Source organism: Gigantopelta aegis, chromosome 12 (genome assembly GCF_016097555.1).
Source record: "Gigantopelta aegis isolate Gae_Host chromosome 12, Gae_host_genome, whole genome shotgun sequence".
Taxonomy (NCBI): domain Eukaryota; kingdom Metazoa; phylum Mollusca; class Gastropoda; order Neomphalida; family Peltospiridae; genus Gigantopelta; species Gigantopelta aegis.
Window position 1 is genome coordinate 28,867,113 of NC_054710.1, and position 14,515 is coordinate 28,881,627.

General features: G+C 38.4%; 1 protein-coding gene across 1 annotated transcript; it reads right to left on the bottom strand.

The window, feature by feature from the left end:
- Positions 1-1,029: 1,029 nt before the first annotated feature.
- On the bottom strand, positions 1,030-13,020 carry LOC121385721 (tetraspanin-18-like). The gene is made up of 7 exons (XM_041516485.1): positions 12,592-13,020; positions 8,294-8,593; positions 7,870-7,944; positions 5,170-5,280; positions 3,307-3,498; positions 2,575-2,667; positions 1,030-1,172 (listed from the first exon to the last, which is right to left on the bottom strand). The coding sequence occupies exons 1-7, from the start codon at positions 12,649-12,651 to the stop codon at positions 1,098-1,100; spliced, it is 906 nt and encodes a 301-aa protein (XP_041372419.1). The 5' UTR covers positions 12,652-13,020; the 3' UTR covers positions 1,030-1,097.
- Between the last annotated feature and the right edge of the window lie 1,495 nt (positions 13,021-14,515).

Here is a 14,515-nt window from a genome sequence, read left to right on the forward strand (position 1 = left end):
TCTAACGGACACGAATGTATTATTCTATTTCTTACATATCCTCAAAAATCAGGTTTTTAGCAAATTAAAAAAAACCCAATTCTACTAAAAGTTATTTACAGCCCTTGCACTTGTAGCCAGTCTAATTAAAACAAGACAATCTGTTGTTACGTCATTGTGTAACTTTCAGAGCTAAACCTATCATTAGTGACGTCACGCCACTGTCGTGCTGCTAGTTAACCAGTCTACCGCTGCCAAATATAGTGACATTCAACCCAATCTAATTAAAATTAGCTCGACTATTACATGTGGATCTAACAGCAGCCCGTTGGAGCTCATGTCCAGTTGACCTTTCATTCGACCAGTCAAAACCTTACTTGCAAAATCATGCCAGTGATTTGAATTTTTTTTGAAAACATTCGGAATTATGCCGAGGGTATACGAAATGATTCGGGTGAATTATGAAGTATGCCGGAAACTAATTTCAATATAAAATTTATATAAAATAAAAAAAATAAAAAAACCCGAATGATGTTCTTACCAACGGGTATGTAAGACAAAAACAGGATTATTTGGTTTTTAAATTCACAGAAAATAACTATTAAAATTACCCAATACATAACAGAATATAATAGTACTGATTTCAGCTTTTAAACTTAAAATTGAAGTACACGTAACAGACATATATTAAAGGGACATTCCTGAGTTTGCTGCAATTTGTAAGATGTTATCGACTAACAGAGCCTTTTTAACGATTGTAATTACATATCAAATATATCTTTCTGCATAACATATTAGGGGCTTTATATTAAACGTGTTTCTGATCGTTCTAATATTTGTACTAGGTTAAATTTCATTTTATTTCCTAAAATATATATATATATATATTTCTGTACGTACGAAATTATTTGAAGACAAAATCCAGTTTGAGCTTCTTACAAATATTGAGACGACCAGAAACACATTGAATATACAGACACTGATATTCTAAACCTAAATGTATTTTAATATGTAAGTTTAATCGTAGAAATAGTGTATTAGTCGGAAACATCTTACAATGCAGCAAACTCAGGAATGTCTCTTTAATAGAAACATGACTTGTTTTCACATTAGTATCTTCATCTTGGGCCAACTTTACTTTTGCCTCTTGTGTTGTCCACTATGATTGCAATGGCAAATGAAAGTAACAAGACCTGCAAGTAAACATAAACAGGAAACATGGCGAAATGTTGATTAACAAAATAGTTTATTAAAACGTAATTAAAGGGACAGATCCTAGTTTTCAAACAATAAGGCGTATTTTTCACAATTAGAGCCGTTTGATCACTGAAATCAAACAATACTTATATCTTATTGTTTAGATAACCATTTCCGTACAATCGAAGTGTTGCTAGTCATCCTGGTGTTTCTAATACCACAAAATGCATTTTTCATATTTTTAAAAACGCACGTGCGTCTGAGAAATAGCAGTTATGGAGTCAAGTTTTAGTCTATTTTTAACGATATTTTATCGTTTCAACGTCACAGACTATTGTTTCACTCCCTTGTAACGTTATCCAAATGTGTTACAGGTTTGTAACTTAACCAAACTTAGTGCCCATATTTTACGGGTTGAAACTAGGGTCTGCGCCTTTAATAACGTATGGCCACTATTGATTTCTGAAGACAGGAGGTTTCAAATATAACGTACTAGAAACGCACTAAAAATATAAACTAATAAAAGTATACATGGCAAATCTAAAGTTCTAAAAACGTTTTGGAAATGATGTGTGGAAAATAATATAAAAACATATAACAAAACAATGTACAAACAAAACAATTAATAACTTATGGTCACTATTAAGTTCCGAAGACAGAGGAGTTTTGAAATATAACGTAATGCAATCGCATTGAAAGCAAAAATAAAATTACACATGGAAAATATAAATAAAAACGTTTCGGAAACGATGTGTGGAAAAAAACATAATAATATTAGGGGGGGGGGGGGGGGGAGGGGAATTAGGAGCGGAAAATATATTGTACTACACATATGTGTAAAATGTTGATTATTGTAAAGAACACAGCTCTGGGAATTGAAAATCTGCGTGACCCATTTATCGGTTACGCAGAAATAAATACAGGTAACCCATTTCCTTTTTGCGTAACCCGCTATATCCAAGTACACGGTACTCCAAATTTTGCGCGGTACTCCAAATTATTAGATTTGCGCGAACGAAATGATCGTTCTCGCAATTTTCAGAGGCCTGAAGAGGATAGATAAAATACTAAAATTAAAAGGAAGCGTAACATACTCAAACGTTTGACAAATATGATGCTCTAATAATTATATGAAGGAGATAAAAGAAAAAAAGAAAAAAAGAAGAAAATGAAATAAAAAATAAAAAACAGAAAAGAAATTATATTAGATATAACCAACAAAAACAAATCATTGGAGACCCTAGTAGAAAATACACCCACCTCCAAAAACAAAATCCATATGATGTTTTAAAAAAAAAAGAGAGAGAAGAAAATATATTGCACATAACCAGTTAAAAATAATTTGGAAATTTTAATATACTACGCTAAAACGTATGTGAAATATTTGTGAAATCTTACTTCGATGAGAAATATTAGAGAAAATAAGCCAGCGAATATGCCCAGTCCCAGATCAGTTTTCATAATGGCGTCTAGCATAGCCTGGTAACATCCCTGAAATTTAACATACATATAGACATGTATTTAGATGGATGGATGGATAGATGGATGGATGGATGACAAATAGATAGACAGACAGAGGGAGGGACGGACGGACGGACAGACAGGCGGGTTTATTCATTCTTGCAGTTAATTAATTAATTAATTAATTCATTAATTCATTCATTCATTTATTAATTCATTTGTTCATTCATTTATTTGTTCATTCATTCATTCATTCATTCATTCATTCATTCATTCATTCTTTCTTGCATTTATTCTGTCGTCTGTTCATTCGTTCATTTATTAGCGTGTTCCATCATTTCGTATTCCTCACTTATTGGTATATTAAAGACCGTGGTATGTGCTATCCCGTTAGTGGAATGGTGCATATAAAAGATCCCTTGCTAATATTGGAAATATGTAGCGGTTTTTCCGTCTAAGTCTTTATGCCAGGGCCCATATTTTCGAAGCCATCTTGGAGCTACGAAATCGTAAAACCATCGTAGATTGTGACGTCACTACAGTACACGTCATAGTGACGTCATAGCTTACGATCGGGTTTACGATTTCGAAAATAAGGACTCACAATTACGTAATCATTGTGTTCTACTGGTGTCGTTAAACAAAACAAATGTAAAAAAAATTCCTCACTTGTTTGTAATTGGAAATACTTTCTGTTGGAGTCACAGCACACGCCGGGTCATTTCCATTTATCGTCTCCTCCATAGCGGTGCTGATATTCTTGCAGCAGGCCACCGGAACCTTCATGGTCTTACGAATCGTAACGTTCGACCAATCAGTGCTCTCGAAATCTTCACTTCCGTCCAAGCCACAACAGTCCAGCTGAAATAATGTATTGCCGATACATACTTATTATCGACTTCAGAAAAATGTAACAATGATTAAAAAACAAAAATTGAAACCAAAACCCCATCTTCTCATATTGACTTCTAAAGTATATATACTTAAAATAAATAACTAAGACCTGTAAAAGTACAACTGTTAACTAAAAAATAATATTTAAAAATTAAAGTGTCAACTGGAAGGATTCGAATCTACTGCAGCGATTCGAATGCCATTTAAACCGCTCAGTTAACCGTAGTTAAGGAAGCAGACCTCGTGATTTAAGGGGAGATAACACTCTGGTTCCCCATCACTACCTTGATATTATAGAGAATACACAAAAACACATGGTGGGTTTTACCAAGTAATTGCCTAGCGTAGGTGAGGTGGTGCTGGAGGCAGTTTCGTTAACTACCGATCACCCACAAATTGAAATTAAATAATGTGCACCAATGAACTGCAGCACACCCACCAGAAATTCTGGTATGACCCCCACCCATTAGCACCCACACCACCGTCCCTTGTCATAAATGCTGGAACACACCTATAGGAACATCGATGGCTGTGTTATTTATCTTGTCTGTGGGAACACACATATACAAAATATCGCTTGTTGCTAATGGTGAGATGTAGAGACTTTTCTCTGAAGACCGTCAGAATTACCAAATGTTTGACATCCAATATAGCCATTGATACATAAATCAATATGCTCAAGTGGTGTCGTTAAAGAAAACAAATGCAACTGAAGACTATATATCAGAATTATTACGTTTGACATCCAACAGACGATGGTTTAAAGGGACATTCCTGAGTTTGCTACATTGTAAGATGTTTCCGAAAAATAAACTATTTCTACGATTAAACTTACATATTAAATATATTTTCTTGTTTAGAATATCAGTGTTTGTATATTCAATGTGTTTCTGGTCGTCTTAATATTTGTAAGAAGCCCAAACTGGATTTTGTCTTCAAAAACATATTTTAGGAAACAAAATAATATTTAACCTAATACAAATATTAGAACCATCAGAAACACGTTTAATATACAGCCACTAATATTTTATGCAGAAAAATATATGTGATATGTAATTACAATCGTTGAAAAGTCTCTTTTAGTCGATAACATTTTAAAAATTGCAGCAAACTCAGGACTGTCCCTTTAACTGAAGACTATATATCAGAATTATCACATAATATTTGATATCCAACAGACGATGGTTTCATAAATTCAAATATTTGTGCTTAATTAATCAATGCGCTCTGGTGGTGTCTATCTCATGGTCCATTCCTTGAGGTGGTGAGATAGCCTGCATGTCTCAGTGATCCGGAGAGCTATGCCAGCTGGAGCATCAGCTCCTGGTAGAGTCACCCAAGCAGCACTGGTCAAAGAGTAGAGACTAGACTAATATGCACCGGGCAGATAGAGGACGTAAGTCAAGGAAGACAACTGTCTAGAAGAAGCAAACTCCAAAATCAAAACTGGGCTGGAGAGACTCAGAATCCCTATAAAGAATCTCTCCTAGGAGAAGGAAAACTCCAAACTCAAACCAAGTCCACTGAAGTCAGAGTACAGAAGCTATGCATCAGCATTAGCGTGGAAACCGAAAGGAAATGTCTGTACATGCACCAAGCTCTATGATCATTTAAAACAGAACAAAACTGTAACCTTACCTTGTCCATCATGGCTGTCCACAGTTTAGTGGTGATTTTGGTACTGTTGATTCCGTCATAGTTCTCGAACTTTAACGTGTCCTTCATCGCTCCCTGAATCTTCTGGTGCAGCTAAAAAGAATGATGATGGGTTAAAGGCATACTGTCACGTATTTAAGGATCTTATTTCTCTAAAAATGGATAATAAATAAAAATTACAGTAATTATTGGAAACCAAATCTAGCTATCGCATCACCTTAACTGAACCACGATGGAGTGAAATCCAAGTCAACCCTCTCGGCAATTTTAGTATTTGAATTACGGACCATTGCCATAATTCAATTCTTTTTACAAAATATCATTAATAAATGGAGTATGGTGGTTATGAAGATGGTTGAATAAAGTACATTTAGGAACAAATTAAATTATTTTTGTTCCGGAAATACTTTGTTAGAGCATTAAATAGGTCAGTGGTCTGTGACAATATGCCTTTAAATAGGTCAGTGGTCTGTGACAATATGCCTTCAAATGGGTCCTGGACTGTGACAATATGCCTTCAAATGGGTCCGTGGACTGTGACAATATGCCTTTAAATGGGTCAGTGGTCTGTGACAATATGCCTTTAAATGGGCCAGTGGACTGTGACAATATGCCTTTAAATGGGCCAGTGGACTGTGACAATATGCCTTTAAATGGGCCAGTGGACTGTGACAATATGCCTTTAAATGGGCCAGTGGACTGTGACAATATGCCTTTAAATGGGCCAGTGGACTGTGACAATATGCCTTTAAATGGGCCAGTGGACTGTGACAATATGCCTTTAAATAGGTCAGTCGTCTGTGACAATATGCCTTTAAATAGGTCAGTCGTCTGTGACAATATGCCTTTAAATGGGCCAGTGGACTGTGACAATATGCCTTTAAATGGGCCAGTGGACTGTGACAATATGCCTTGAATGGGCCTTTAAATGGGTGGACTGTGATGCCTTGAATGGCCAGTGGATGGCCAATTGCCTTTAAATGGGCCAGTGGACTGTGCCAGTATGCCTTTAAATGGGCCAGTGGACTGTGCCAGTATGCCTTTAAATGGGCCAGTGGACTGTGACAATATGCCTTTAAATGGGCCAGTGGACTGTGACAGTATGCCTTTAAATGGGCCAGTGGACTGTGACAGTATGCCTTTAAATAGGCCAGTGGACTGTGACAGTATGCCTTTAAATGGGCCAGTGGACTGTGACAGTATGCCTTTAAATGGGCCAGTGGACTGTGACAGTATGCCTTTAAATGGGCCAGTGGACTGTGACACAGTATGGCCTGGGGGGTAAATGGGGCCAATGGGGTGCGAGGGTTGGGGTGGTATGGTGGGGGGGGGTTGGGGGGGTGGACTGTGACAGTATGCCTTAAAATGGGCCATGGACTGTGACAGTATGGCCTTTAAATAGGCCACGGGACTGTGACGTGGTTATGTGTAACATAGGGGGGAGCCAGTGGACTGTGACAGTATGCCTTTAAATGGGCCAGTGGACTGTGACAGTATGCCTTTAACTGTATTGTCTGTTGTTATCACAATGAGTGGGCGGGACGTAGCTCAGTGGTACAGCGCTGGGATCGATCCCCGTCGGTGGGCCCATTGGGTTATTTCTCCTTCCAGCCAATGCACCACGACTGGTATATTAAAGGCCGTGGTATGTGTTATCCTGTCTGTGCGATGGATGGTGCATGTAAAAGATCCCTTGCTGCTAATCGAAAAGAGTAGTCCATGAAGTGGTGACAGCGGGTTTTCTCCTTCAATATCTGTGTGGTCCTTAACCATATGTCCAAAGCCATATAACAGTAAATAAAATGTGTTGAGTGCGTCGTTAAATAAAACATTTCCTTCCTTCTTATCATAATGATGGTGTTTAAATATGGCATTTCAAGTGAAGTAAAGTATGTAGTAGTGTTGCTATGAAGTGCTTGTACTGGCAAAAGCAATTGGAAGTTTCACTATTAGCTCACTCGGTATATTGCAGGACTCTCTTACCGAGAATTCGTCGTTCGAATCCCCTCAGTGGAAGTTGTTTTATTTTTTAATACACAGTCAAACAATAATAAATCCCATCTCTACCCGCATTTCACACTGTCAGGGCTTGAGTTCAATCTTACATGGCAACCTTGCCTACCCATATTGTCATGATAATTTGTTTGGGCCAGAAAGATAGTAGAAGGTGGAACAAAACAAAACAACAACAACAACAATTTTATGTTCTGAACATCTCATTTTTAAAAGATTTGCTCTCTTCTCTCTCTCTCTCCCTCTCTCCCTCTCTCTCTCTCTCGTCCTCTCCTCTCTCTCTCTCTCGTCTCTCTCTCTCTCTCTACGCTCTCCTCTCGTCTCTCACACACACACACACACACACACACACTATCTCTCTCTCTCTCTCCCCTCTCTCTCTCATTCTCTCTCCTCTCTCTCTCATCTCTCTCCTCCTCTCTCTCTCTCTCTATTCCTGTATGTCCTGTCTCCTCTGAGCTGTCTCTGTCTCTGTCTCCCCTCTCTCTCTCCTCTCTCTCCGTCCTCTCTCGCTCTCCTCTCTCTCTCGTCTCTCTCTCCTCCTCCCTCTCACTCTGCCTCTCCTCCTCTCTCTCGCTCATATTCCTACAGATAATGAACAAATGCTTGGTATACTATCAGTGTTATTACACGTGTGTACTACCAGTATGTTATTATGTCACGACGTACCACATTCCCTGACGTCAGAAAGAAATACAGGAAGGCAGCTTGAGCGGCGATTATAACGATCAGGAACAGTGAATACTGCAAGAGAGGAAGAAACTGAAGATACTATTAGCAGAATTTGGTAAATTTGTCAGAATGAAAGAAAAAACATTGTGCAACACCTCTGGTTATCATAGATTTACCATCGCCAAATAATTAAAGAAATTAATTAGAAGAAAAAAAAAACTAGGTAAAAACTTTAAGTTGCATAGAAATTTTGACTTGCTCAATTTTATCTGGCTTTAGAAAACTTAGACTGCTAAAATTTTGACTCACTTTAAAAGTTTATACTTTCTAAACCTTAACTCACAGTTTAAGTCTGAGCTAACAAACACTCTTCACTCGCTTGTAAAAAATTTAAAATTTTTTTTTTTTAAATTAGCCTCACCAAAATGAGCAAAACTGTCGATTTACAGCATCCGCCAAACAAACCGGAACCGGAAATGACGACAAGAGTTGCGCCGAGCCCTATGAGCGGAATGCCCATGTTGGCGATCAAGTCTTTTAGCAGGTTCTCTATGTCCTCGGCGGATACATCGATTTTGAGCCCGGACGGGACGTTGCTGCCCTGACTCAGGCTGTCGAGCTGGCCCTTCAACATGGTCGTGACGTAAGACAAGATGGTGGAGAGTAAACCCGCGTTAAAGTGCATGAGGAGGCCAACTACCAGGATACCTATGGCGAGGAACTGTAGACGTAAAGGAAAACAAGAAAGGTGCATATATATATATAGATATATATATATATATATATATATATATTATATAGAGGAGAGAGAGAGAGAGAGGGGGAGAGAGAGAGGAGAGAGAGAGGGAGAAGAGGAGAGAGATGGAGAGAGAGAGGGAGAGACAGACAGAGAGAGAGAGAGAGGGCAGAGGAGAGAGACGACAGAAAGACAGAGAGAGAGAGAGAGAGAGAGAGATAGAAGAGAGAGGAGAGAGGATAAGAGAGCGAGAGAGAGAGAAGAGGCGGAGGGAGAAGGAGAGAGAGAGGTTATTACCAGAGTGTTTTTCGGTATCATCAATATCATATACTAGGAATACAAATTGTATTATGCGAGCCTCTGGCGGGCATAATATTTTATTTTTATTCCTAATATATGATATTGACGATACCGAAATGCACGAGGGTAATAATCTCTTTATCTCAAACTTAATACAGCGTCTTTTTGTAAACTGTATACGCAACTTTAATTACTAGATATTAAAATGACGTAAGAATATGTGGCGCGGTTTTTTTTTTAATGGAAATGAAGTCAAACTCGAATGACGTCATTTTGGATGTCCTTATATCAAAATAAACTAGTGCGTAACATTTTTTTCTGAACGCTGGACTGCTTTCAGTGTAAATTTCTATTGAAATGTTTTTGTTTGATGACTATGAATGCATACGTCAATTATAGAATGTCACCGTAGTACGTTTGCTTAAATGCCAATAAACCTAGTTCCGTGACCTCGATTAATTTACATCTAATTTGCGAAATTATGTAATCAGAAAAAGATCACATACTTTGATTGCACTGAAAATGTAAGATATTATATGATAAATATATATACTATATTACCTTCATTAAAATGTTCTGAGCGTGTTTTTCAGGATCCATAAAATTCATTTATTATCCTGGTCTCCTGCGAAATGTTATGCGAGAGGGGCGATTTTTCTGGTTTTGTTGTTTGGGTTTTGATAAAAAAAATTGGGGTGGGGAGTGAGGTGTGTGTGTGTATGTGTGTGTGTGTGTGTTTGTGGTATTTTTGTTTTATTTTTATTATTTAAATAAAAAGTTGTAATAAGGTGGCATAGTAAAATATAGCTGATTTTTAATACTCTTTTAATCACAATATAAAAGCAGATGTATGACTCTTTCGTTCCAACAATCACGGAAGTCAACCTTTCTTATGTCTGGAATGCTTGATTTTTAAAATTTGGTGAGGATTGTCATTGCTGCGCTTAAAATGCTATGTTTTTCACGCCCCTGACCCACCCTCCCCTGACCCACCCTCCCCTGTCTCCACTCCTGGAAATTACCATATGCTTGACGACTACTATCACCCCGATTAACCTTTTGTGCAGGTGACCTTAGTGCACAGGCTAAAGAATACACATTTACAAGATACCCTCCGTGACATGTTCTGTTCAGTTTTGCATTTAACGCTGTAAAAGTTAAAGTTTGTTTTCTTTAACGACACCACTAGAGCACATTGATTTATTAAGCAACAGGTATTGGATGTCAAACATTTGGTAATTCTGATATTTAGTCTTAGAGAGGAAACCCACTATATTTATGAAATTAGTAGCAAGGGACATTTTATTTGCACCATCCCACAGTCTGGATAGCACATACCCCGGCCTTTGATATACCAGTCGTGATGCACTGAATGGAACGAGAAATGGCTCAATAGGCCCACCGACGAGGATCGATCCCAGACCGAGCGAGCAACAGGCGAGCGCTTTACCACTGGGTTACGTCCCTCCTGGGCGAGATTTAGCTCAGTCGGGTGAGGACTCGTTTTGATGTGCTCGATACGCAGGATCGAACCACCTCGGTGGATCCATTCAACTGATTGGTTTTTCTCCGTTCCAACCAGTGCACGACAACTGGTCGAAGGCCGTGGTATGTGTTTTCCTCTCTGTGGGAAAGTGCATATAAAAGATACCTTGCTTCATTAGGAAAACACGACTAGTATATCAAAGGTCGTGGTATGTGCTATCCTGTCTGTGGGATGGTGCATATAAAAGATCCCTTGCTGCTAATGGAAACAATGTTGCGGGTTTCCTCTCCATGACTGTGTCAAAATTACCATATGTTTGACATCCAACAGCCGGTGATTAATAAATCAATGTGCTCTAGTGGAGTCGTTAAACAAAACAAACAAAAATCATTAGGAAAAATGTATCGGGTTTCCAAGTGTTTGACATCCATTAGCCGATGATTAATTAATCAATGTGCTCTAGTGTGTCGTTAAACTAAACTTAACTTTACTGTACGTCCCTTCGCATTAGCACGGTATGTCCTTCGCGTGTCTTGCATAAATCACGCTAATTGGTTTCAGTAATAGGAATGTAGTTTGCGATAAGAGTCTCTGTGAGTACAGGTAATGGTTTATTGTCGGGGAAATGACAAAACATTGCCAGCTATCAGATCAGGTTACCTAACACTAAATCAATTACCATAATCCACAATGTTAAAGTCGGTAGGAAATAGAAAGAAAGAAATGTTTTATTTAACGACACAGTACACACATTTTATTTACTGTTATATGGCGTGAGACATATGGTTAAGGACCACACAGATATTAAGAGAGAAACCAGCTGTCGCAAGGAATCTTTTATATGCACCATCATACAGACATGATAGTACATACCATGGCCTTTTTTCCACCAGTTATGGAGTACTGACTGGAACGAGAAATAGCCCAATGGGTCCTCTGACGGGGATCGATCGTAGACCGACCGCGCATCGAGCGAGCGCTTTACCATTGGGCTACCTCCCATCCCGTTGGAAATAGATGACGGCATGGGAAACAATTCATATAGAAGGGATATTATAAATTTAATGAATATAATAAAGCTAACCTTCCTTCGGGAAGAGAGAGATTGAATGAATTAATAAATGAAGGATTGATTACATCAACCCATCAAGCAATCAAGCAATGCATGAACGATTGAAGGAATGAAGAATGAACGAACGAACGGATGAAGAAAAATACACGTCGGCTATTGGGTTTCAAACAAAGGTATATCAATAAGTTTATTTACATTAAAATAGAAACATTATTTTTATATACTTAAGATATAATTATGAAAAAAGTGTTAAAAAAATAAAATGGATACAATACAAATATCACAGAAATCGAATTGTTTTAAAAACTTTAAAATTAATTAGAGAAAAAGAGAGAGAGAAATGCTAGAGAGAGAGAGAGAGAGAGAGAGAGAGAGAGAGAGAGAGAGAGAGAGAGAGAGAGAGAGAGAGAGAGAGAGAGAGAGAGAGAGGGAGAGAGAGAGAGAGAGAGAGAGAGAGAGAGAGAGAGAGAGAGAGGGGGTGGGGGAGAGGGATGGGGGGGGGGGTTAGAGAATGAAGGAGATAATTAAAACGATAAATAAATATCAATGAATCAGTGGATCAAAGAAGCAATCAGTTAAAGAATTAGTCAATGACTTCATGAAGTAACAAACGAATCGCCAGCGACCAACGTATATATTAACCAATCAACAAATGAATGAACGAATGGACGGACAAACGGACGAACGAAAGAAGCAATAGATGGGTGAATGGAGTATTTAATAAAAACTATTATTATATAGCATGTAGTGAAATATCTTAAAATATTAGTGAAATAAAAGTGTTATCAGTATCTCAGTGACGATAACACATTTTAGAGTGAAATAGTGCAATTTGTGTTATCGTCCCTGTTGAAAGTGTTATCTTCAATGTAAGAAAGCCGGAAGTATTTTGCTGCTGGCATTTTAAAAATAAAGGTAAATTGCCAAAAGTTATATAATAAATAGAAAAGTTCATGTGTTTTTTTTGTTTTGTCAAATATGATTTATATCTCATCTCTTGAACTTTGCAATCATATCACGCTCGTCGCGCAGGCGCGACTCGTGAGATATGATTACAAAGTTCACTCGATGAGATATAAATCATATTTGACCAAAAAAAAGATGAAATAGCCTCTATATACTCACCATAAACGTCGTGTTTAGACTGACGATGACGCTTTTCCCTTTGTCAGCACAGCACCCCATAATTGTGTCTTCTTTGGGTTTTTTACAAACACTTCTCACTGTTCGTCCATTTTAATTATTCCAACGACAGCAATGTTGTTGTTTTTATTGCCTTTTTTTTCTTCTTTCTTTTCTTTTCTTTCTTTCTTTCTTTTTATACTTCTTTTCTTTCTTCCTTTCTTGCTTTCCTTTCTTTCTTTCTTTCTTTCTTTCTTTCTTTCTTTCTCTCTACCCTTCTTTCTTTCTTTCTTTATGTATTTTGCAATGCTAATTTTTGCTTCTCCTACCCGCAGAACACACTTAAGGACTGACAAGAATCGGGTAAGGTATGATTGAATACACATAAAGGTCATAAGTTGTTGAGATGGTATCGGTGTAGTTGACCGCAGCGCCACACAATATATTAACATACACTCATTTCTACAGACCAGGAGCAAATAGCACGACAGTTGAACCTCTATAGAAATGACACTGAGAAAGGAAGAAAAGAACATATTAAAAATGGTCGTTATTTGCAAGTTAGTTGTACCTAAAGAAAGGTTTATAATTATTTTATTGTTATTAAATTTGTGTGGTTATAAAGTTAAAGTTAATTTTTATAATGACAATACTAGAGCACATTGATTAAATTACTAATCGGTAAAGGCATGTAAAACATTGGTAATTCTGACACGTCAGGCCCGTACGCAGGATTTTTAAGGGAGGCGGGGTGAGGGGTGGTGGTGGGGGTGCGAATTCCTCGTGATGGCACCAACAGTGGCTACCCCCTCCCAAACACCCGCTAAAAACAACAAACAAAAACAAGCAAACAAAACAATCAGCGTTTACGTAACATTATCTAAATTTGATAGAATTTTTTGGCACCTTTGATAATGGAGGGGGGGGGGGGGGGGTAATCACCCGTTGCACCCCCCTGCGTACGGGCCTGCACTTAGTATTCAGAGGAATCTTGTTATATTTTTGTCCTATTAGCAAAATTTCAAAAAATTATATATGCATCTTCCCACAGACTGGCAATTCTTACCACGGCTTTTGGTATACAAGTTGTGGGGCACAAGTTCAAAAAGGGTGGGTGGGGGTGGGGAACAATTAACGAGAGTGCCGATCCAACCACCTAAGCGCCCCAAATCAGCGCTGTACCGACTGATCTAGATTTTGCTCCTTTTTTGTGATTACTTGATGCGTGGTCCGTCTGGGATCGCTCTCCGTTGGTGGGCCTATTGGGCAATGCCGTTGCTGGGACTCGAACCTATGACACCAGATCGCCCGCAAATTGCGCACTAACCACGATGCATTCTGAGCTATCCAGACATCCATAAAAATAATGCTGTTTAACTCAACCACATGCATGGGGCCTACAATCTACGCGGTCGATCCCGCTTACGTGAATGAAACAGTGGGCAGACCTGGCACTGGCTAGTGTGAACTGATGTATGAATATCTATATATTTTTGTGTTTGTATGTATGTATGTATGTGTGTGTGTGTGAGTGTGTGTGTGTATGTATGTATGTATGTATGTATGTATGTCTGTCTGTGTGCGTGCGTGCGTGCGTGTGTGTGTGTGTATTTGTGTGTGTGTGTGTGTGTCTGAATTTGTGTGTTCATGTGTGTGTTCGTATGTGTGTGTTTGTATATATGGGTGTGCGCGTATGTGTGTGTGTGTGTGTGTGTTTGTATATACGTATATGCGCGTGCGTGTGTGTATTTTTGTTTGTTCGTGTGTGTGTGTGTTTGTATATACGTATATGCGCGCGCGCGCGTGCGTGTGTGTGTGTGTATTTGTATATACGTATATGCGTGTATGTGTGTGTTTGTTTGTTTGTTTATACGTATATGTGTGTGCGTGTGTACTAAATCCAGTACCGGGATGCGACCCCACCACT